Source organism: Juglans microcarpa x Juglans regia, chromosome 4S, assembly GCF_004785595.1.
Source record: "Juglans microcarpa x Juglans regia isolate MS1-56 chromosome 4S, Jm3101_v1.0, whole genome shotgun sequence".
In the NCBI taxonomy this organism is placed as follows: Eukaryota; Viridiplantae; Streptophyta; class Magnoliopsida; order Fagales; family Juglandaceae; genus Juglans; species Juglans microcarpa x Juglans regia.
In genome coordinates this window covers 18,556,083-18,582,354 of record NC_054601.1, presented here as the reverse complement: position 1 = coordinate 18,582,354, position 26,272 = coordinate 18,556,083, and the positions used below count along the sequence as shown (strand labels likewise).

The 26,272-nt window shown below is 37.8% G+C and overlaps 1 protein-coding gene across 1 annotated transcript; it reads left to right on the top strand.

The window, feature by feature from the left end:
- Positions 1–710: 710 nt before the first annotated feature.
- On the top strand, positions 711–2,996 carry LOC121262289 (uncharacterized protein At2g34160). Its single transcript, XM_041164692.1, has 5 exons — positions 711–1,040; positions 1,607–1,655; positions 2,264–2,326; positions 2,430–2,494; positions 2,614–2,996. Exons 1-5 carry the CDS (start codon positions 936–938, stop codon positions 2,731–2,733), a joined length of 402 nt encoding a protein of 133 aa, XP_041020626.1. The 5' UTR covers positions 711–935; the 3' UTR covers positions 2,734–2,996.
- The last annotated feature ends 23,276 nt before the right edge of the window (positions 2,997–26,272 follow it).

The following is a 26,272-nucleotide window of genomic DNA, read 5'->3' as shown; positions in this document are numbered from 1 at the left end:
CATAAAGAACTCAACTCAGTTCAATTTAGTTGAACATCTAAATGCAACCTCTTGTCTCGAAAGTAATCTCCCGTTCACAGTGCACCAACAAGATAAAATGTTTCCACAATGGAAAATTACTATGTATTTTGGGACTACATCATTAATTTTAATAACATGATATTGTGATAAGATAAAAGTAATTCATGTTTGTGTTCCATAACCACTTAATAATTACTCATCTTCAAGCATAGCTTCTAATCCAACGCCCAAATCAATTCTTGTCCCAAAACCTCGCAGTGAATCACCAAGATTTAATACATGTGCAACAACTGTCTCAAGGAAACATTTTTTTTAAAAAAAAAATATCGTAGTCACTTTCTTAACCATTAAGAGAAAAAAAAAAAAAAAAACACACGAATGGTCAAACTGAAGGGTTAAAATTAGAGAGCTCCTTAGCATTTTCCTTAACAAATTTGCGAGAAATTTCAAATAAAACTTAGAAGAAGGTGGGAACAATTTTGTCTAAAATTTAAAAGTTCAAGAAATTCTAAAAATGAAACGTTTCCACCACTTGTTTGGACCTATAGCCCAAAAACATGGGCCCAAGGCCATAGATTCATTTCAAGATTGGAAGGACCATACAAAATAACGAAGGTACATCCATCCGTCATTCTCTTGTAACTGAATAACCACCACTTGTAACCATCCCCTCTAAAATCCAAGTCTTCCGGTACATTTGAATCCCAACTGCCAGCAGAGTTTTCCACTCATATACCGCCACGTGTATGATACATGCCAGCCCCACACTCTCGCCTATATATGAATCAAAACAGTCAGTTATAATTCCCACCCCCCTTTTTTCCGATCAAACGCTGAACTTCAGACGTTAATCTGGAAGAGCCAATCGAGAAGAAAAGAAGAAAGAAAATTACTACATTGAGACGAGAAACGCAATGACCACAGTCGCGGTATCTGCACCTATTGAGCCCCAGAAAAAGAACAGAATTCAGGTCTCCAACACCAAGAAACCACTCTTCTTCTACGTCAATCTCGCCAAGGTATAATATTGTAGATGATCGATGCTTTCGTTGTTTTACGATTAAAATACATGATGTTCTTGATGCTTTATTATGCTTTTGTTTGGCTTCTACGAAAATGTAAAATGAGAAAGAGGTGTGGATCTATGCTAGATGAGCCTCTAATGCTTTGGATTTTGACTCTCCTCGGCCTTATTCTCCAATATTGAAGCAATAAATTAGAAAATTTTTCTCTCTTTGGTTTTTTTTTTGTCAATGGCGATGTTCTGAATGCAGGAAACGATTGGAAACGATGTTTTCTTTTTTTACAATAATTATGATTAATTGAATAAAAATATTTTTTTATCCATCGTTCTTGATCCATGTGACTGCTTTGATTGCATTTTGAATGTTATTGGTCGACGTTAGTTCAATGGATGACCTAATCTGGCTGATTTATGAAGGAAATCATGATAATAAGGCGGAAACAAAATAAAATTATATATTTGTGCGTGTGTGTGAAATCAAATTTATTATTGAATGCATCTCATTACAAGTGCTTTAGACATATGTTTTTATTTATCTAATTTCGTTTTTTGTTTTTTTAGAGGTACATACAACAACACAATGAGGTTGAGCTTTCTGCCTTGGGGATGGGTACATTTTCTGAAACACTAAGATCTATTTATGAAGCTTTATAATTGAATATTCATTATATATTCCTCTCTTTGGTCACTAGGCCTAGTTTTTCGGGCTATGTAATCCAGCATAACGCACTATTGTGATGCCATATCATTTAGTATTTCTTGTGCTATATAATAATTGGCTGAAACTTTCATGAATGATCAGTCATTGGAACATCACTATCTCTGTTGAATGCCACAAGTCTGAAGATTGCAAGTTTAGCAAGTTTTTTTTTTTTGTTCCTCTGCATCCAAAAATCAAATTGAATTGGGTGGAAATTAGATTAAATTGTCTATTATGTGCATTTAGTTCACCTAAGTGATGTTGTGTTCAGTCAATATTACCATTTGGATCTTCAAGAGGCTTTCTTTTCATTTTCTTCGGTATTCTTCGCAGAACTAAGGATAAGATCATATAATATTAAGAAACTTTTAGACAATGGCTTTTCTCTTTATCTTATTCAATTTTTTTTTCCTCCAATTCAGGCCTTTTCTCACCATCTAGCAGTTCAAACATTCATAGTATAGTTGTTATATTATCGTCATCATACTTTCTCAAACTTTCCCATTGTTTGATTTCAGCAATTACTACTGTTGTCACAATTGCTGAAATTTTGAAGAATAATGGACTGGCTACTCAGAAGAGTAAGAAATAACACCTTCTAATGCTACAAATAATTTCACAGACATTGTTGTGATAGTTGATTTGATGATTTTGGTATATATATATATATAATGGAATGAACAGAAGTTTGTACATCCACAATTGGGATGAAAGATGAGAACAAAGGTCGTCTGATTCAAAAGGCCAAGGTAGGTTTCTCTCTTTGTTGGGTGGGGTTACTTTGATTCGATTGGCTTAGCAAAATTGTTGTTATTTCTGATCTCTTTCATTTTTCTTTTTTGACATAATTAATTTCTTGGACTTTAAGATTGAGATTGTTCTGGGAAAGTCTGAGAAATTTGACTCTCTGATGACCGCTGCTACAACTGCACCAGATGCCGCTGCTACAACTGCACCAGAGGCATCAACTGAGGATCACAAGGAATGACAACTTAGTCATAGAGTCATGACAACTCCCTTTGTTGTACTTTTGACATGATTCACTTTCATAATACTCCTTTGTAGAGATAAATAGCAGATAGATACCTTCTTTAAGTGGTGCTTTCTAGTAAGGAATTGTCACTTCAATCAAGCAAGTGGCTTTACAAGGCAGTTGCAGTTGTATGCTTTTGTTTTTGCCCTTATCCTTTACCCATATAGTTGTAGAAATTATCTGTGTCAATAAACTTCTTCTCTCCAGAGCTATATTCAGCTTCCAATTCTACAACTAATTAAAACTATCTATCTATTGACTCTTGGGGCTCATTTCATAAACTATTGCTACTAATGTTCTGAACAAGTCTGAATTAAGAGGTGCTTCTTAACTTACCTTTTCAACAAGTGCATGTCGCTTCACCAAAAGGTTAGTTTCATTAGTTAAGAGCTTTGCTACTCATCATTCCCACACATCACACACCACACACCATACTTATTATTTTTTTTTTGGTTTTATTCTTCCTTAACTAATTGAATTCTTCTACTCATCATTACACCAGATATTTGGTAAGAGAAAAAAAAATTAAAAAATTGTGTATGGTGTGTGGTGTGAGGATGATGAGTAGAATTTTTCCCACTTAAAACTTCCTCTCTTTGGGTAGTTCTTGAAGACGACATGAGGATTCAACACACACACAACCGGCCTCGCAAGAAACGACACCTATATTATATATATATAGTCGTATTAAAAGCTATAACTGAAACACTTAACCTGAGTAGCATTGATAATGTACTTTTGGAGTCGAAACTTATGATGTACTTTCGTTCATTGAACTCAAAATCTTGATTATCAAGAAGAGTTGAGTAAATGGTGAATAATCCAAGCGTATGATAATGTATAGTATTATGAAAAACAACTATGGGGCAAGTTTGTCTTCTACTCAAAGGAGTGAAAGTATCGATCAATGCTGAATTCAAAGATCAGGAGTTTGAAGACATGATAATGCTTTTAGATGGAAGCTAGCTGGAAAATAATGAAAAGTACCATTTATCTAATTATTTTTTCTTCAATTCACACCAAAATTCATTTCTTGCATAAGCTAGCTTTTACAACATTAATGAGAAGCAATTTCACGAAGTGAATTACACACATGTTTGGCTTAACTCATTAAAGCTGCTTGAAGTTGATGGCACGTCGTACGTTTACTTCCATTAAAGCCATTGGATCAGCAGCTAGATGATGTATTGAGTAGCGGTGGCAAATTGATCAGATCAAGTCCTTTTGGCTAGCTGTACGCATGTGTTAGAGTTTATGTAAATATATACCGCGGAAGAAATACATCAAGGATAATCTGCGTAGTTGTTCCACAAGTGAATCCGTTGTTCAAAACTCTGATTTGACCTTCACCCAGTGTGTGAGTGTGCTACATAGATAAATTTAGAGACAATCGATATGTCCACAACCTATGTATTTTCACTCACATAACAGAGAGACTCCCCAGATCCAAAGATCAGTCCTCGCATGGTAACCGTTGGCTAGCCTTAAAGACCAGCCTATGTTACGACCATGACTCTAGGCATAACACTTGGAGTAATGCCAGGTGTTATGCCTGGCATTCATATAAGGGAAGTAGCAGGGGCAAGTCCACTAAGGGCGCCCCTGCTTTATTACATCTCCCACTCGTACATAGTGGGCATGCCCTTGGCAAATATCTCTCATCGTGTTCTCAATCTTGTTCGTACAAACAAATAGGCTGTACGAATACCAAGTACACCTGAAAAAAAATTTGTGTCGGGGCACTATACCAAATCTCTTCTAGAGAATACCAACATAACAACATCCCTAAAGTGTCTCATACATATTCGATCCCACTTGAGTTTTTTTTTTTTTTAAAACTCAGAACTATGCTTTAATTGCTTCTAAGTTATCGCGATGTGTTCATAAAATTTGTAACTACCAAATTGTAGCGCTAAAGTTTGATGTCAGCAAACACAATCAGAAAAATGCATTGTCGAATAGTCTTCCCTTCGTCCTCATGTCACTCAATTTTAGTCTAACTATTTTTCCAGCAATACCTCTTTAGACCGTATCAAACATGATCATAGACAACATGCTAGAGTAGCAAACATCAGAACCTCCATCTTATGGCATTGTCAAAAGTTAAGAAGGGCATTTAAAAATAAAATATAGGACTCACTCAGTGAAGAAAAAGGGAACCATTCATTCACTTCCATATCTGGTCGCAAGAGCACATGTAGTATGAAATACATGCCACGGTAGATCTCTCTTTCTCAAAGAGCGTATGCCCATATCCAGATTTTAGTCTAGACACAATTTTTGCATCTAACCCGAGTTTCTCCATTTGCTTGCTGCCAAGCACCAAAGAGAATCTCGCATCTGGCGTACTACGTGTTACATGTATTGTGGGGTGTCCATGCATGGTTCTCTTAAATATAATGAACCTCATCTTAGTTCTCACTAAGGCAACATATCATTTTGTGCCATACTTTTCCCTTTCTAGACAAGTATTAAGTGACACAATGTCTCATCTTTGCTCGCTACCTCTTTGCAGTGCCAAAGGATATCGCTTGTGTGAGTGAGTCGATCTAAGCCTGTTAGCATACCTTGTCTGTGTGTGTGCAATTCATGCAATATGATAAAGGCAAACTGAAATAAAATATCACAGTGCATTAATATTTTCAAAGAAAGTTTACATTACTATGTCAACTGAATTATAATAACAATCTACGCAGTCCTAAACTCCTAACATGAGCCATAAAAGCGTCTTTTGCTATGGGCTTTGTCAAGGGATCAACAACCATGCGACTTGTAGATAGATGTTTCAGGACCACATCCTAATGTGCCACCATATCTCTAACGTAGTGATATCGAATGTCAATGTGTTTGATTCTTCCATGATACTTTAGATCCTTAGCATATGCAAAAGTAGCCATGCTGTTGCAAAAAATCGTCACTGGATCAGAATAATCCAGGCTGATATCTAGGTGCTAAAGGAACATTTTCAACCAAACAACCTCCTGAACTGTTGCTGAACATGCTACGTTCTCTGCCTTCATGATGGATAAAGCTATACAGGGTTGTTTCTTTTTACTCCATGTAATGGTGCCATTGTTAAGCAAGAAAACATATCCAGTTGTCGATTTGCACTCGTCTAGTTCACTACCCCAATCAACATCATTGTAATCATTTAGTTGCAAATCTGAACCCTAATAGCATAACGAACAGTCTACAATTCCCTTGAGATATCTGAAAATCCTTTTGACTGCTTTCCAATTAGTCAGTCTAGGATTAGATTGGAATCTACTGACCAAGCTAACTGCATAGCATATATCTGGTCGAGTACACATCATTGTGTACATCAAGCTTCCAATAGCGCTAGCATAGGGAACACGAGTCATCTTCTCTATCTCTCTTGGAGTTTTAGGATACATTTCTTGGCATAAGGTCTCGCCTTTAGCAATGGGGTTGCCAATGGGTTTACAATTACTCATTTGGAAGCGCTTAAGAACCTTCTTTATGTAAGTTTGTCGAGACAAACACAGAAGTCTCTTTAACGATCTATATAGATCTTAACTCCCAAAATATATTCTGTCTCACCCATGTTCTTCATCTCAAAATTGACGGACAACCATTCCTTAGTGGCGACAATCATCCCCTTATCATTTTCAACCATCAAAATTTCATCTGTATAATAATCAGATCCTAGACCTGATTAGTTCTCATAGACTCCATCTCATCATTTAGTGCTTTCATCCACTCATATTTAGTAGAAGATGAAAGAGCCTATTGAATGGTTCTAGGCTCATCATCATCTTGTAGCTCCACCATGAAAATTTCTCCTTCAATTCCAAATCGACAACGAGGAACATTTCCACGTTAGCTTCTACGTGGTTAAAGCTATTGTGGATAACCAACAAGTGATATATTATTACTTGGAGCTAAATCACTCCCACTGTTCCTAGGAGCTTGAGAAATTTCATCATTCTCAACTAGGATGCTTGGAGTGACTTCCTCTTGATCCACAAGTTCTTGGAGTTCCAAACTCCTATCAACCTCGCCTCTAATTGAAAATTCATCCTCGATGAAATTCACATCTCCTGACTCAATTTCAGATACTATTCCATCAGGTTGTTTACCGATTAATACATATTCCTTAGAGTGATCAGGGTATTTTATAAAGATACACTTCTTCCCTCTAGAACCCAACTTTCCATATTTATGAAAAGAATCGTGAACAAAATCCGCTAAACCCCATGGCTGCAATATTCAAGTTGGGTTTCTTGCCGGTCCAAAATTCATACGGAGTAGATGACATTGATTTGGAGGGCACTTGGTTAAAGATGTAGGATGCAATAAAAAATGCATAATATGATATTAGTAGGTTTGTTTGCACCATCATCAATCTAACCATCTTAAGCAGTGTCCGATTTCTTCTTTCCATCACCCCATTTTGTTGTGGCGTATATGGCATCGTCAACTGCCTTTTAAATCATTTTTCATCACAGAGCCTTTTAAATTGCTCAGACAAATATTCATGTCCACGGTCAATTCTTAGAGCCTTTATACTCTTGTCTAATTGATTCTCTACCAAACTCATGTATTGTCTAAAGCAATCCAATGCTTCAGATTTATGGGAGATCAAATAAACAACCCCGTGTCTCGCCTTCACATTCATTGGGCCACAAATATCTGAGTGGATTAATTGCAACAAACAATATGCTCTTGGTGCTTTTCCAAACGATTTTCTTTTTTATTTTTCCATCAAACAATGTTCATATGTGGGCAAAGTAAGCATGCCATTTATTTGAATCTAAATTATTAGATTCAGTGAAAAAACAGTAGATTCATTCAAATTCGAATAATCCAAATCCATTATTATAAAATAGTCTAAAAGAAAAGCCAAACCATAAAAAACATTGCCCAAGAATATAGAAACACCATTGTTTTCAAATAAAATGCAAAAACCAATTCTTATTAAAGTAGAGTCCCTCTTCTAGACGGTTAAATCGTTCGCAGACCCTCAACGACAACAAATAAAAAGCCGACACATTAGGAATCCTCATCTAAATCCCAAGAGCCACATTACAGGATAGCAAAATCAAATTCATTGCAAAATTTCTTTCGGAGGCTTAAACCACTCCTGAGTCCCCACTACCCACACCACCACAACCCCCTCTGCACTCCACACCGCCGCACCTCTCTAGCCCGTCGAACCTTTCTAGCCCGTCACATAAACCCTCTTCACTTTGCTTGAAAACCCTTCCCTCCTTCGTCACTCGACTCCTCAGCTCCAACTTAAAACTTCAATGAACTTTTCCAAACCCCCTTCATTTCTAGAGAAAATGAGCTCCGAAAACTCCTACGCCTCCAAAATTTTCCCACCACCTCCACAGCTTAACCTCCAACAACCTTCTCTAACCTCCAACACCATTGCTCTAACCTCCTCCACCGCCTTCCCAACCCCTCGTTCAAAATCCACCTCCAATCTGCTCTCTCAGACCTCCAACAACACGCAAGACATGCCCTGGACCCCAAGATTTTGAGCTCTTCTTCTGGGAAGAACCCGGTTTGTGCTCGGGTTGACGGACCCCCTAACACCCAATGCACGCTGGTTCCCCAGTCTCATGGTGTAACAACCCGCTCATTTCTGACGTAAGCAAATTCGACTGCGAGCCTCATTATGCATGTCAAGTCTCGATGGCGTGTTTTTAAAGATATTATGTGACTTCTAAAGTAAGCCCAATATTTTAAATGCATTGAAAATATTTATATGAGGTATTTCTAGTGTTATTGAACCAAACTTGATTTTAAATAAGACAATTATAATATTTTTCAAGAGCTCCAAAAATATTATAATTGTAAGAAATCATTTTAATATCATTTTATTAGAATGATTTCAGCTATTTAAGATATTATGAGATTTAAATTATATTGAAAACTCTAATTAGTTAAATGATTTTATTCTTTTAAATATATTAAATAAGACTTCATCATTTTATTAATGATGAATGAATATTATTTTATAAACTAAAGTTTAGTTTAAATAATATTCTATCTTAATTCCTCTCAGTGTTTTTAAGTTAAATCGGTGTTTAATCTCTTATTATTAGTTCGTTTTGAGGATCCCAAGATGAAGGGCTTGGATTAAATACCCAAGCCCTGTCTCTTTCTCCCTCAATTTTCCTTTCCCTCTCTCTCTCCTCCCTCTCCCCTTGAGCCCGAAAGGAAGTCTCTCTCCCTCTCACCCGATTCTCCCTTAGCCCAGCCTGGCGTTGCCGTGCGCCGCCCAGCCTCACCACCGCCACCATCGTCGTCCTCTCATGCCGGCGAGCATCTTTCCACCATCGGTGAACCCCATGCAGCTCTCTCTCTCTCTCCTCCTATGGTAGCCCAACCAAAATGGGTTTCACCCATTTATCTCCTCCTTGCGCCGCCGTACGTGACCACCCAGGCCACTGAGCACCACCACGAGCACCCCTGGCCTCCCCTTCCTCCTCCCCTTGACCAGAAGTCGGTAGCCCTTTCCTCAACCTCACGGAGCTAGTCCAACGCACGGGTTCTCTATACCCACGGCCGAGCTCCACCTTCCACGGCCACCACACCACCACTAGAGGCTTCTCCTTCCACTGGCGACCTCCCCTAGTCACCCCCATGTCTAGCTGAGCCACCTAGCTCCCCCACTCTCTCTCACTTTCTCACGGACTCTCCCTCACGCACTGCTTAGATCTACCGTTGTAGAGGCTCCGCACCACCTTATTGACGCCACCACCACCTCACCAAGGTCCTCCCAAGTCCCTCCATGCCCAGCCCCTTCCAGACCCGCACCTTTAGCCACCACTAATGGCCAAAATAGCCACTTGTACGTGGGTTAGCCGCCATGTACGACCCTTCCGACGTCATCAACCGTGACGGTCAGCGAGCAACGCACGGGTTATCCCATCGATGGTATAACCCTCTATCCCTCGTTATTTGTGTTAGATGTTAATTGGTTGATTAGGTTGTGGATTGTGCTGTTAGTATTTGTGGAGTTCACTGTGTAGTATAGTGATGTGATGTTCTGTGTATGTTCTGTGTTAGACGAAGTTGGGAACTGTGCTGTGTAGTGTAGGGAACTGTGGAACAGTGTCCCAAAGAAGCTGTGATGTGACTTGCAGTCTGAGGTGATAGGTGTCATCGTATTTGACTCATGGCTGGGAATATGTGTGAAGTGATAGAACAACTGTAAGAGTGCACAGCGGAAGCATGACTGGGGAATGTCACGAAGTGACATGGTTAAACTAGAAGTCATGCTTTTGATAAGTGAGGAGTTAGTGTAAGAATGACGTAGCAGGAACGTGACGAGATGTCACGATGTGACATGAGTATGTGAGGGACCGTATTCACGATGAGTTAGGAATTGGCGTAAAAATGACATAGCAGGATGTAAGGTGGCGCAACAAGGTCACGGTGTAACTTGAGAGTAGTCTCGAGCTATATGACGTGACATAAGGCGTAGTGGTGAATGGAGTCTTGTCGTGTTAAGTGTTGGGATGAACTATCAAAAGGGATGGGTAGCATGAAGAGTCATGCTAACTAAGTTAAGAGAAGGTTGGTATCAGAGTATGGCGCTTGTCCCTACGAGCATGTGATCAACGTGTTATATGTTGGTCTTAGGTGATAAAGGGGTAAGGTATATTTGTAATCTGGTGAGACACATGTACCAGATAGATTTACCATATGTAATGGGTAATCTATCCTAAGCATGGTTACACGGTGCTTAAGCCTCAGAGTTGGCTTAGAGCTGTGTGGCGTGTATGGATGGGAATGAGGATTAGTGTGAACTAAGATGCATGAAGGCAGTAACAGGTGTATTGTTTAGGATTTGGATGCGTGACTCTATCAGTCGGAATCATGCATCGGAATGTGGCCAATAAGAAGAATGAGATGAAGGTCTTAGTGTCTTAATTCTAAGGTGAATCATGGGTTCACTTTAGTGGATGAGCACTCGAAATAAAACTTTGAGTTGGGAAAATGTAGTGACCGTAAGTGGATCTCGAAGGTTTTAACATAGTAAAGAGCACGAGATAGAATGAGAGTATTTCAAGTGAAGTGTAGTTCTACTTCTAGTTTAGTTGCTTATGTATTGATAGAAAATGACGTTAAGGTTATGTGTATGCATGTAGGTTGCCATCTGATATGCACATGAATGGACTGCATGATATGAAAGTAGCATGGAGTCTAGGTAAGTATTACGTTCACATTCTTCTAGAGTTTTCTAAAAGATACGAAATCAAAATGAAATGCTTTTCCCTTACAATGCCTTACGAAATGACACGAAAGATGTTTTACGAAAGCACGCTAAGTGTTCAAAGATATATGTATGTACGACCCTTCTTGATTGCCCTTTTTTACACAACCAAAATATTAATTATATGCATATGAATGGATGACTATACGCAGTATCTATTGTATGTATTTTCCATGAAAAGAAATGTTGAGACTTATGCCTCGAGCTTTAAAAGGTCCCTACGAACTGATACTTTATGGATGCCATGAAAGATAATGTTTAAGCTCTTGCTTTTAAATGACGTTTTTCCATGAATGAAATGAAAAGATAGAGCTGAAATGAACTGAAAAGAAAGGGCTGAAATGAAATGCATGAAAATACATAACGACCATATGAATGAATGAAAAAGGCACCAAAGGACTGAGCAGATTGCAATGCCGGGTAAGTAGTACTGGTAGTGCACCCAGTGCTGCCCCTTGACGGGAAAGGGACTCCCAACCCATGGCCACGGGCGGAGTTCGGGTCCAAAAGACTGCTAACCCCAACACACGGGGCGTAACAGTGTGTACTGGCCAATGAAAGTGATAAGAAATAATGTATGAATGCATGAATGCATTGAATTTTTTAAGAAATGAAGGCACCGACAGGAGAAATATTTTACGAAAAGAAAGTCCTTTTTTTTTTTAAAGAAAAACCCCGTCCAGTGAAGTTTTCAAACGAATGCACGTATGTATGTACATATAGTATGTATGTAATGATGAATGCATGACTGAAAACCTATATTATTATATTTTAACTGTATGGAGTAATGCTTACGAGTCATCAACTCATTTTAGTTTTTATGTATGCCCCTCCCCCATAGGGACTGAATGAGCAGTACAGGACGGACACGGCCCAAGGGGAAGAGCACTGAAGTCTAGGCATGAGAGTTTTAATTGCATGACAGGTCTTTTTATTTTATTGTAAGATTGATGTTTTCCATTGTAAACCTCCTTTATTCTCAAAGCCTATTTTATTTTTATAACGTAGAGTCTTGCACCCTGTCATCCTTTCTAAAATCATTTTATAAAAAGTCCCACCACAAAGACGGGCGTTACACATAGTGGTGGGGGTGTGGCACTGGCGACCGAGGCCATTGAAGAGCAGCTGGTGGGAGTGCCTGTCTACGCGCTGTGCAATGCCAACGATAAATTCGTGTTGGTTTCAAACTTCTCAAACAAGAAATCTTGTGTTGTTTTGTTTCAAGAAAGAGGACGTGGAGGCGCTTCTTGAGCATATCCAGAGCATGGACCCATCATCACAAAGTGGGTGGGGCTTGGGCTCAAGGGGGTGGTTCTTGAGAGAGGGAGGAGAGAGAGAGGGAGGGAGATGAAAATGGAGCATTCAATCCTTTGCAGTGCGGCCAGACGGTTGGTATATAGATTGTCTACGTGTCGCATTCCCATTGGAGGCCCTTTTTTAGGGGAGAGCTGTTCCGCCTGCAGGAAGTTATTCTCATTAAAGTAACTACGGAAATTAAATTTTGTCATATTCCAGGAGCGTATAACACATGATGGAGTAATAGAATGCGACCGTCTCGCAAGACTAGCTTTTAGGTACCAACTCCCAGCACCTCCACACTAGCTTCATTCCCCCACATTGATATCACGACTCCCAACTTGAATTCAATGATACTCCAAAATCTGACTCTGTCTCTTGCTATGTGCTCAGTCGCTCCTGAATCAACAATCCACATAGGATAGGAGTGAGTAATCATCACATGACTAGTTACATAAATAGAAAGAGAATAGTCAGATTGTACTTTCTTTGGCTCAATACATGTCCATTTGTTACCCCAAGCTTGTTATTCTTGCACTTAGGCCTAATTGCCTTACGCGAGCCAGATTCAACCACATAGGATGAATTTTTAGGGTTAAAAGCCTCTAGGCCTTCGGCATTAAGTTCCAAGTTAAGCAACACATTATCAAATGTTTTGATGTTCTCATTGTGCATAAACTTCTAGCTAATTGTTTCCCAAGAATTGGGTAGTGAGCGCATCACCGCTTCGACTTCTTGCCCATTAGTTAGATTGTTTCTAGCCACTTTGAGTTCACGAATCATTCATGACATTGTTCTAAGATGTTGCTTTATCGTGTGTTCAAAGCACATCTTGTAAGAGTCAAACCTCATAGTCAATCCGCCTAACCTCATGGCAGAAGGTCCCCCCGAACTTCACTTTTAGTGCTTGCCACATACTTTGAATAGTGTTGTACTCCTCAAACTCACTGATAAGGTCATTGTACATGCTACTTAACATAGTAAATCGCGCACATCAATCCTTCTTGAGCCAATTCTCAAAGGCCTCATGATCCTCTCGGTGTTGTTCTGAGTTTTCATTTTTAGGCTCAGTTAGGGAGTGAGCTAAGGTCTCGAAGACCTCTTGCTCATTCAAGACATATTAGATCTTACGATGTCAAATGTCATAATTCTCCCAATCCAGCTTTTCTCCTTTGTTCAAATCGGTAGCAATACCTTTCGATGTCATTTCACTACAAAAAATGCACAAATTAGATATTACGCACACACTTTTAAAAAAAGGCTGTGTTAATCTAAATTAAAGAGAAAAATAATTTAGACATGTCGCAAGATAAAAAATTTGTTAGGCTTCCTAATCGTCTCTTGTGTCACAATGCCTAATTATTAACTTTCAACTTAATTTTTGCACAATTTAGCCTTACTTATCTAGTGATAATTTCATTAACCAATCATATGTATATATGAAGAAATAATTATGCCAAAATTAAAAAAATAAAATAGAATCTTTTTTTTCGACACGATTAGTTCATAAATAAAATAAAAACCCCACTTAGCACCAAAGGAAGCAGCAGCCCAGTGGTGCGCCTACCCATTGGATCCCTCTAGGTCATGGATTCAAAACACATGAAAAATACTTGTTTTTCCATTTTAGCACAATACATCTCACGGGTTGTTATCTAGGGACAAATTAAATTATTAAAGCCACGCATCTAAACCTCACACTTGAGGTCCATCGGACTCAAGTGAATGATAAAAATTAAGATAGAAATAGCCATGTAAGATTTTTTGAAGCAAATGATAAAATTAAGTAAACAAAGAAAAACTTTTTTGTTGAATCTAAGATTGAATATTGTAAAATCTCTATAATATAGATAGAAATAGTTATGTGAGATTTGTTGTATTCACTCCTAATTGTTAACTTGATGGTAGTATATATGTACTTACTAACAAAACTAATCCAAACAAGCTAGTGGAAAACTTAGGAAAAGTGTAAACAAATAGGAAAAATGAGGCTGTAAGTTTACCAAATAGCTTATAAAAAGAGACCAAAATATTTTCTTGCCTCTTATGAGATGTAAAAAAAAAAAAAAAAATGAGAATGTAAGATTTTATTAATTACAAAAAATAGGTTTAAGTATGAAAAAATTATTAAAAAACTAAAAGAAAACTAGACAACTAAGTACTAAATGAGATTTTTGAAAATGTTTCGGAGGGGGCAAATTATCTTTATATTAGGATATCTTTAAAAAAAATCATATCCTAAAGCATGTTTTTGAAAATTTTTGGACGGGGTGATTGCCCCCCAACCATCAACGTAGGTCCGCCTTTGTACGTACTTATTGAGAACTTCTATTATGAGAACTCTTTTTTTTGTGTTTTTGTTTAGGATGCAGATTTAGGATTGTACGTAGATTGTTGTATTACACTCATGTGTTGGGAGACAGGTTTTGTGAATTGTACTTTTGAGGACATTAATACATTTTGTAAACAATTATATATATATATATATGTATATATTTGATGTAATGATATCTCTTACAATATTATTTAATACATCCTATTTAAGGGATAAAAACTTCTGGACGGATGTGGTGTCCAAGCCTATTTAACACCTTTCATTTGTTTTTAGCTTCTCAACATACATGATTTCCCATGATTCGTTAAGTCTGATACCTCTCAACTTGATCTATGCTAACCCTTAATTTTCTCCATCATGCTTTGTGGATCAAGAGACCATTAAAATAACATGAACTGCAGAACAATATAATGTACGTTAATGTGATGCAACTAGGGTCAAAGACAACACATTTCCAGGTGCAAATCACATAAGTTAAAAATTCATTTCATTTCATACTGATCAAGAAGATGAGATGATAAGGAAAACTCCTCTCCATTATTACCAAGCTATAGGGAATCAAACTCAATGGCGCTGATCCAAATAGAGGAGAAAAATCGTATGTGTTCTGGAAATATAACATGGGTTTGGCAAGATGACTGTTGAGCAATGTTTTGAATACCGTACCGGACGCCGTACTGGTCAAGGCACTGGAATGAAATATTTTGGTACTGGTACCGTTTTGGGATAGCGTTTTGGGATAACGTTTCGGGATAACGTTTCGGGATAGTCGATATATAAATAAATTATATATATAAATATATATAAATTATATATAAATACATATATATATATAAATTATAAATAGTCTAGTCTGAATTGGGGGTTAAAAAATATGCTTGTAGTTTGAAAACATGGAAAGAAAAAAAAAACACAGGCCGAAATATAGGCTGGTACAGGCCAAAATTGAGGCCGGTACGGCCAGTATTTTGGCCGGTACGAAACGGGTATAGTACCTGTACCGGCCGAACGGCTGGTAAGAAAAATTTCGGCTGTACCGGCCGATACGGTGCGAAATTTAAAACACTGCTGTTGAGAGATGGCTTGAATCTAATTGAAATAGCGCCTCTAAGGATTGGTCGCTTGAGCGAACACTCACCCAGTGAGTTCGCTCAATTGCTGCTCGATAATGAGCTCGAGCTAGACACTTTCAGAGAGTTCGCTCAACATTTGCCCGACACTCAGCTCGAGCAGGATGGCTTTTAGAGAGTTCGCTCGACACCGGCTCGACACTCAGCTTGAGTAGGATAGCAACTCTAATGATCGCTTGAGTCTCACTCGACACTTCGCTCGAGCGAATATTCGGGATTCAGGGTCCGCGCCACTACAATATAAATATGAATGTTTCAACATTCATTTCACACTTTTGAACCATTTAAGGCTGTGAGTTTTGTAGGTGAAAAGTTAGGTCGTCTTTGTGATATTTCAAAGTGTGATTTGACACTTTGGTTGATGATTTTGTAATCAGTACTCTTGCACTCCCTTTGTTCATAGTGAAATTATTGAAACCGACCCCGTCAATGGATGTAAGCTCACATTGAGCTGAACCACTTAAAGCTTGGTGTTCTTTGTGTGCTTGTTGTTTCTTTTGTTTGCTTTCGCTATTATTTGCTTCAACTTAGCTTTTGTTAGACGCTTTATTCCCAACAAATTGGTATCAGAGCGCCAGGTTCTCTACAAAGTCTTAAGGAATGGCTATGGCGAAGTTTGAAGTAGAGAAATTCGACAACCAAAACAGCTTTAGCTTATGGCGCATCAAGATGAAGGATTTGTTGCGACAACAGGGCTTGTCAAAAGTATTGGACGGGAAGGTATCCAATGATTCTCCTGCACCGACAAGAGAAGAGGAAGAGAAGGCATATAGTGCCATTTTGTTGTCATTATCGTATGAAGTGTTGAGGGAGGTTGCCGATGAGGAGACCGCTGCCGGTCTTTGGTCTAAGCTTGAGAGATTGTACATGAAGAAATCTCTCACCAACCATTTGTATTTGAAGCAATGGTTATACATGCTCAAAATAAAGGAATGTACTCCTATCTCCGAACACTTAGATGAACTTAATAAGATTATTATGGACTTGAGGAATATTGACATTAAGTTTGAAAAAGAGGATCAAGCCCTAATTGTTTTGTGTTCGTTGCTTATGTCATTTGACAACTTCGTAAATTCAATGTTGTATGGTAGAGATACTATTTCCTTAGTAGATGTGAAATTTACTTTGAACTCTAAGGAATTGAGAATCAAATTGAATTTGAAGGGGACAAATACTCATGTAATAGCCTGCTAGAAATTCTCTGGTGGAATTTCTATTGACTTTAGAAATCTTGTGAAAACCCTTAAGTTTTTACGAATCGACTAATCGTGCAGGTTTTAGTTTGTCAATATAGTCAGTATTATCACTCACTATGATGCTAGAAATATGAGTTTAATTATTTGAGGTAGTTCGAAGTGTCAGAATGCGTTATAGTCTACGCCATTAGACTCAATTGATTATTTAGGATTTTATGGCGCAATAACCAATTTTCATAATTCCGGACGAAACTCCTGTTCAAAATTGTGAAATTATTTTTAGGGATACTTCGGGATTGAATTTCGGTAAACGATTTTCACTATATGTTAATATGAATATTTAGAATTTTTCAGTACTAAGTTTATTATGCATTTCTTCAGAGTGAATAGTAACCTTGATAAGCGCATCCAGTGCGGTGTTTTCAAAATCACAATGTAGAATGTCCAAATTAGATTAGAGAAGTTTTATTTGGACACTGAGCAAGATTTTACCCACACTTAGTGAATAGTATTAGACACTTGGCACCATGAGGAACCATTAGATGGATTTGTTAAGGAAGTCAATGTGTGAGATCATGCCACCTAAGCAAAACTTTGTTTTATCTGATCAACCAAATTGTGCCAGACCAAAGAGGGTTTCAACCCTAGCAAAACCCTAAATGGTTGGAATACAATTGAAACCCCAAAAGCTTGATTGAAACCAAACCCTAAAGTTGGCCTCCAAACCCTTTTTAATTCGATTTCTAGCATTGTGTTTAATCACTTGATTAAATCACTTTCACATGCTATTAATTAATCAAATTATTTTTATGACATAATTATCCAATCTTTTAAACCTTGAAAATTTGATTGTGTCAAGAAAAATTAGTTTTGGGCTTGTTAGCATCTCAAACCCTAACCAAACCACCATTAAACCCCAAATTGAAGCCCACTTGGTTGGGGCCCACCAAGGCCCATGAATTTGGCCGCCTTCGCAAGCTTCTTGAAGAATTTTCTTCCCCCACTTGGCAGACCATCAACTGCCATTGGCTGCACCCATTAGTGCCTTGATGTAATGGAGAAGTCCACTCCATCAACCTCCATCTTTCACAGCTGCTGCAAGCAGTCCTTTGCCCTCATTACTTTCCACTTTATGTCACATAGCCAACTTCAATCAAGGGTATTTCAGGCCCATAACTTCCCCCTCCAGGAGTCTAAAGTCGTGCAAGACACACTTCTCTCCATTTTATCACTTCTTCCCCCGTTCTTAGTTTTTAACCATGGAAAGGTCATTCTGGGCATGAAACTGGAGAGTATGATATGTTTTGAGACTTTTGACCAAGCTAGTGGACATATCTTGGTCCAAAAATTTTATGATGTTGTTAGCATCTGTTTATGAATGTTCATTGTAGTTTTGTTGCTTGAATGAAGCTTTTGATAATAGATTTCCTTAGATTTAGAAACTTGAAAACTGGAAGTGGAAAAACAATTTTTGTTTTGTGAAAGTTTGAATATTTCGTGGTCTAATCTTATTCCAAAGGCTTTGATATTTTTATATGATGATCCTAAGCCTCTTAAATATATGTTAGAATGTTATTTCGAAAATATTTAGTATTAGTTTTAAAGATATGATTTTCTATGCAAGAGGATTTCGGTTTGGCTTAAGATTTCATGTTTTTCGGTTAGATCCATGTTTTGTTGAATTTTAGCCAGGTGATTTTAAGTTTGATGGTTGGATCTTCTTTAGGACACATTTTTAAACCATGAGATGTTTTAGTTTGAATATCATATGTCTTTAAGCCATGGATCAAGAGATTGATCAAAGTTAGTTCAGAGAAAAGTTTACGTTTTTGGACTAAGTTTAAAACCAAAAAACTCCAAGTGTTGTTTTGTAATTTTGGTGACTTTTGTTTGATGATTTAAATTATGGTTGATCTTAGGATGATGTTATCAATATGTTAGAAATAGGATTTGATTTTTTTGGATTTCTTGGAGATTTTTTATTAAGGCCAAAACTTGTGATTTAAGGGTCTACTTTTTGTTAAAAAGTTTAGATTTTTTTACAAAAAGTTTGGTGTTGATGATTAGCTTTTCTTAATGAATATTTTAAGTATATTTTTAAACTTAGGATAGGAAGATCATTGTTACAAAACTTTGGTTTAATCATGGGTTTTGAAGATGGAAGAAATTCCGACCAAAATCAAGAGAAATAACCTATGAATGTTTAGGCCATTGTGAGTTTTCCATAGTTGTGAATGATTTAAAATTTTTCTGAGTTGATATTTGAGTCTATGACAAAATTTACTTGAGGAATGTAAATTTTGATAATATTTGGAGTTAGGATGTAAAATCCTTAAATTAGGAGTAAAATAATCATTTTTCCACATGTTGAGGGTAAAATGGTAATTTTACTCTAAGTTGTCCCTTTTCACTTTTCTAATTGTTAGTAATTAAATTTCTAACTTTTAGAATACTCTCTTATAGTTTTTCGTGTTTCGTGCTTTATTCTCATAAAACGCGACGATCGTGGTAAATTAGCTCTTAACTTACTATCTGTTTACTGCGTTATGTGTGATGGGTAAGAGAACTACAATTTATGTTCGTATGTTGTTATATATGCCATATCATCACATGTTTATCTATTATACGAATTATTTTGTCACGAAATATTTATCTGTTACACAATATATTCTATCTCAAGTTACTATCTGTTGTAAGTATGTCACATTACGTATGCTATCTGTTACATGTATGTCATGTAATATTCACTACCACATGTTATACAATGTTACGATATGTTGTCTGTTACATTTATGACATGTTATGAAATATTGTCTGTTATATTTTATGTCATGTCTGTCATCTTACGTTGATGTCACGTTACGCTACGTCAGGACTTCTGTAATTTATGTTACGTTCATGTCACATCACGTTACGAAATGTCATGTATGCTAGTTAAGTTATTCATGTCAATCACGACCCTAAATGTTAGAATGAAGTAATATCCTAGTGGAACTCTTTTGTTCACCCTGGAGTGTCTAAATAGGTGTGAAATTTCTTAGGTTGACGAAGTACAGTCAACAGGTTGCCAATGTGGCCTGACTAGCTGTTCACCGGAGCGCGCCAAGCACTAACGCCGATGGAGCCACACATTATGTTACGTGTGTCCACAACAAGTGTGGCACAAACAATTCATGGGGCTCCAACAATTGTGGAGCATACACTACATGAGACACAACAATTGTGACACGTAGAATACGTGGGGCCACAACAACTGTGGAGTACGTATTAACACACTCACAGCTGGTATAGACACCTGTGTTGTGATGCGGTAATCGGTAGGGACACACGGCTCAAGGGGATCGTGTAGCACCCGTATGGTCACTTTATTAATTAAGTTCATTGAACAAGATTTCAAATTCATTTATTTCATGTTCAAGTCATGTTTTACGTCATGTTATATTCAAGTTTACGTTCATGTCAAGTTTCAAGTTCATGTCAATCATGGTACCCCCATGAGATAAGAATACGCAATCATGGTAACCCCATGAGATAAAATTACTCAATCATGGTGACCCCATGAGACAAGAATATATTTCAAGTTCATGTTTATGTCATGTTATGTTCAAGTTTACGTTCATGTTATGTCATGTTCACGTTCACGTTATGTTCCAAGTTCACATTGATGTTATGTTATGCTCAGGTTCATGTTATGTTCAAGTTCACATTTATGTTATGTCATGTTCACGCTCACGTTATGTTCCAAGTTCACATTTATGTTATATCATGCTTAGGTTCATGTTATGTTCAAGTTCATGTTCAAATTATGTATGTTCACGTTCATGCTATGTTTGAAGTCCATGTTATGTTTCAAGTTCACGTTCATGCTATGTTGTTAGTCCATGTTATATTTTAAGTTCAGGCACATGCCATGTCATGTTAAGCTAAGTTTCAGTTTCAGTTCAAGTTATGTCATTTATGCCATGCTGTATGTCAAGTTATGCTATGCTTACTTATGACTTTGATTATGCATTCATGCTTTTACTGCCATGCATGCATCATTAACCTGTGTGGAAGTTTCCTGTTAACTTGCTAAGATTTGTAAGCAAATTTCACCTTGGTAGTCCCAACTACCATTCCCCCGAATGGTAGATGATGTGTCAGGATCAGAGTAGGGAGCAGACACTGGCAGATTGGAGGAGGTTGACTAGACGCCGTAGACGCAACACGGAGTTTGCAGTCTCTATAGTTAGGTCTTTGGATAGTATTCCGGCATCATTAGTCGAGTTACGCGAGTTATTCAACGAACTAGCCCAATAGTATATTTTGGCAATGTAATTATGGAGCCAGGTTTCCGCTGTCTTGAGATTACAGTCTATTGACACCCGTGCTATAATCGTGGATGTTTTAAGTATGCATGGTTTATGTTTTAACTATTTGAGATATTATGAGTTTGGTGCAGAGTATTGCTAAAAAAAAAAAAAAAATTATCCGCTGCGAATATGGCATAATGTTAGATGCATGTTAGGAACATTGCATCTTATATATCATTAACGGGGGCAGGTAACCTTGTGTTGCATGTCCCGACGCTTCGGATATCCTTTTGATCCCAAGCGGAATCAGGGGCGTCACAACTCAAGCCAGTGATTTGTTTGTTAAGGGTTCCTCTAGTAGGGGTAGATCAAATGAGAGAAGTTCAGAGAAGAACAGAGGTAAATCCAGGGTTAGTTCACAGTCGAAATTTAATAAGAAAAATGTTAAATGTCATTACTATCATAAATTTAGTCATTACAAAAATGTGTGTCTCAAACTGAAAAATAAAGAGGAAGGTAATAGTTCCTCTAATGTTGTTAGCATTGCTGATGAGTATAACGGCACAGATATAGTCCTAGCAATTAGCGGCTGAAATATTCGCTATAGTGACAATTGGGTCATGGACTCAACTTGTACTTTTCATGTGTTCTAAAAAAGACTGGTTCATTACATATGAGCTAGTGAATGATGGTTCTGTTTCGATGAGAAATGATATGGCGTGTAAAATTGTTGAGATTGGTTCAGTTAGGATTAAGATATTTGATGGGATTGTCAGGACATTGTCTAACATCCGACACATCCCAGATTTGAAGAAAAATATTATTTCCTTGGGTACTCTTGATTCTTTGGGTTTTCGGTGCACTGGTGAAGGTGGAGCCATTAGAGTCAGTAAGAGCTCCATGATTGTAATGAGAGGAGATAGGACAGATGGTCTTCATTTCCTTCAGGGCAGTACAGTGAAAAGTGCAGCTGCAGTTTCTATCTCAGATAATCCAGACTCAGACATTATCCATTTATGGCACATGCGTTTGGGTCACATAAGTGAAAATGAGATGTTTATTATGAGTAAGCAGGGTTTGTTATGCGAGTAGAAGATATGAAAACTTGAATTCTGTGAACATTGTGTGTTTGAAAAACAGTGCAGGGTTCAATTTACTAGTGTTGGGAAAATATTTGCCTTATAAACTTTGTGCATCAGAGTATTTTCCTCCCCTCCATCCTAGCTTGGCTAGTAATGCCAAGTTGAAAGTATGCAAATCTTTAAAACCTTCCCCCCATTTGTTTTTGGCTCACACATCTTGTCCCGACTTACCCATTGAATTTTGTTCTCATCTTACCTTTGACGCCACCAAAACTTTGGCATCATGTTTTCCAGTTCAACTCAAAAATTTCTAGGGAGTTTAAAGTAGCTCATTGTATAGGTTGGAATAGACATGGCTACAACTTTGATCAAGACATCTTTGCCCCTTGAGAAAGCAATCTTTCTTTCCAACTCTGAAATTTCATCCATACTTTATGCTTCAATTCAGAGAATGCTTAATTTTTTGCTCTGCCTATCACAGGAGGAAGATCAAGGTACTTGTCATATTGCTGGAAGTTTTGCACCCCATAAAAAGCCATGATCTCCTCTTGTTGCATATTATTTACATTCTTGCTAAACACCATGGAGGTATTCTCTCTATTAACCTCTAACCTGAGGCTTTTTCTTAGATCTCAAGGAGATGTTGGATGTTGAGACTAGCTTGCATATTTGCCCTGCAAAAAAGAACACTTTCATCTGCAAATAAAATGTAGTTTATTTTTAGGGCCCCCTTACAGATCTTAATGCCATCCACCATCATATTATCCTCAGCCTGATGAAGCAGTGCTATCAAGCCTTCAATACACAACAAAAGCAAGTATGGGGAGAGGGGATCCCCTTGTCTCAGGCCTCGAGTTGGGTATATGGGTCCTTTGGGTTCACCATTAATCAAAATGGAAAAAGAAACTGTCCTCACACACAACATGATCAACCTCACCACTTTTCGTTAAACCCCAGCTTGTTCATCACTTCTTCTAAGAAACCCCATTCTACTCTATCGTAGACCTTACTCATGTCAAATTTCAAAGAGATATAGCATGTCTTTCCATTTCTCTTCTACCTTAGGAAATGAACCAACTCATAAGCAATTAGGACATTATCAGTAATTAGCCTACCCGGGATAAAGACACTTTGTGAATTGGATATCACATTTGGTAAGATATCTTTAATTCTATTGGCAAGAACTTTGGATATCGACTTATAGACTACATTACAGAGACTAATAGGCCTATAGTCTGCAACTTTCTAGCCTTTTTCCTCTTTGGGATCAGAGAGATAAAAGTGTGGTTTATATCATTAGAAAATATTCACCACTGTTGAGGGCTCTAAGCGTAGCTACTGTCACATCATTCCTAACAAAATATTAGTATTCTTGGAAGAAAATAGGAGCCATGCCATCAAGTTCTGGTGCCTTTATGGGATTCATTTGATTCAAGGCCATAGTAACTTCATCTGAGTTGAACTCCTTGACAAGCATCTTGTTCATATCTGTGGTGATTCTACTAACAAGCCCATGTAGGAAATCTAAGCTACCCTTTTGATCAGAAGCCTTGAAAAGGGTCCTAAAGAAATCTAGAATAACTTTGTCTCTTCCATGCTCTACTTGCCATACACCATCTTCATCTCTGACTCCTTTGATAAATTTTTTCTTTCTTCTCTGAGTAGCTTTATAATGAATAAACCTTGTATTTTCCCCATCTTTTAACCACAAGGCTTTTGATCTTTGCCTCCATATTATTTCATCTCTCTCCAGCAACTTTTGCAATTCTTCCACATTCTTAAGACAATGAGGATTAGTATTATGCAAAGACTGCAGCTTCTTCCTGGCCTTCTCAATACTTTTTTTTCACATGTTCAAAACTGCTCTTAGACCATATCGCCAATTTTTCACCACACCTTTGAATCTTCCTCATTATAGTACTCAAGTCTTTTGTTCCTGACTCTCCATTCCATGCTTAATCAATCACTCTAGTACAATCTGCATACTCCACCCATATGACCTCAAATCTAAACACCTTTTTACCTTTCACTTGGTAATGGTCTGTTTACATCTTCAGGATGATTGGCAGGTGATCAGAGTGGGCTGCTGTTCCATGATATACACCTGTTGTGGGATAGGTGGAACACCACTTCATATTGGCAATAAATCTATCAAGTCTCTCACTTATACATTTTTGGTTCTCCCTTTTGTTGCACCATGTGAATTGAGGATCCTTGAATCCCAACTCATGTAATTCACAATCATCCAAGACTGCTCTAAAAGCCGCCATTTGTCTTTCTGATCTTGCTTTACCACCACTTTTTTCTTGATTATTGAGAATCCCACTGAAATCACCAAGAGGTAACAGGCTTGATCATGAGGCACTTTTAGAGATCTTATAAGTGACCAGGTTTCATGTCGTCTAGTGGCATCATGTTGACCATAAATGCCAGTTAAAAACCATGGCTCAAAGTGATCATCCTCTATCTTGGCCTTAGCATGTATGTGGGATTTAGAATAGTTAATAACATTTATCATAACTTGTTGTTTCCAAAATAACGCAATTCCACCTCCCCTCCCATCACTACTCACCTCCATGCGATTCTCAAAACCCAATCCAAACTTGAGCTTTTCCATTTTCCTAACATTTAATCGTGTTTCTTGCAAAAACATAGCATTGAGACCTTCTTTTCGAACTAAGTCACGAATGACTGGAATTTCCTGTGGGTTTCCAAGCCCACGAGAATTCCAACTTACACAATCATTGTTCCTGGCAGGGCTGGAACCCAGCCTCTACTGATCTCAAGTTCTTTAAAGCATCCCCTCCTATTTCTACTACCTTTAGCTCAACCTCACTACATGATTCCTCTCCATTTTGACTACATCTTTTAATGTTTTGTTGCTGCATATTAGTAAATACTTTGCCTCCAACATTCTCTTCTTTCCCAGTGTTTCATTAAGGGTATCAGAGTATGTACCACGAGCTTTGAACTTCCATTTTCCACCTTTTGTTTCTTTTGTATTTTCTAATAAGGCCTTATGCTTTGGCTGTTATCAATCTCCGATGTTTAGGCTTGATCAACTTGGATAGACCCAAATTTAAAATTTGGGCTACCCTCAAATGAGCATTCTTTCTCAGAATCACTTACGATATAAGCCATACTTTCTTTGAGCATATCCCCATTAAGGTCCTCAGATCCCTTTCCTCCCAGATTAGCCTCCTTTTGTCTTGTTTCCTTAAGGAGCGTGCCATCTCCTTCTTCTGAACTTTCCTTCCCACGTTCCCCCATCACCACACTTCCCTTGTAAACATCATCACTCCCCTGATGTCTGCCAAAGTTCGTGCACTTTTCTTCATCAGGTATAGTTTGCAAAACAGTGGTCATCATTGGTGATAGTACATTTGTCTCATTGCTACTACCCATTGCCATGCTCTGTTGAAAATCCCGCCTGTTGCTTTCCGCCATCGTGTTGTATTTTCCAAAGTGAGTATCTGTTCTTCTTCTACTACTTGAATCTGTGTGGAGCCATGGCCCAATTGGTTTGCATTTGTGCTATGCTGAAAAGATTGTTGGCAAACTTTTCCCTCATGTATTATCTGACCAGACTTGAAGCTGAATCTGGGAATTTTTTGATATTGAAGAGGAATCCAATACTTTGAGCCATTGATTGTGACTATCCTCTCTCTTGCAAGCGGTTTTGTCAAATCCAAAAGAATCTTTACTCTTAGGAAATTTTCCCACCCGACATCATCATTGTCAACTTCCACTACTACCACCACCCTTATCTACCTCCTTATCCTTTCCCCACAATCTCTACTCATCCCCACTAGAGGAAGATTATGGAATTGAACCCATAATGATGCTTTGTCAAACTTCGTCATGCTTGGTTGTGTGAACCCATTGAACGGATTATTCACAAACAGGTTACTA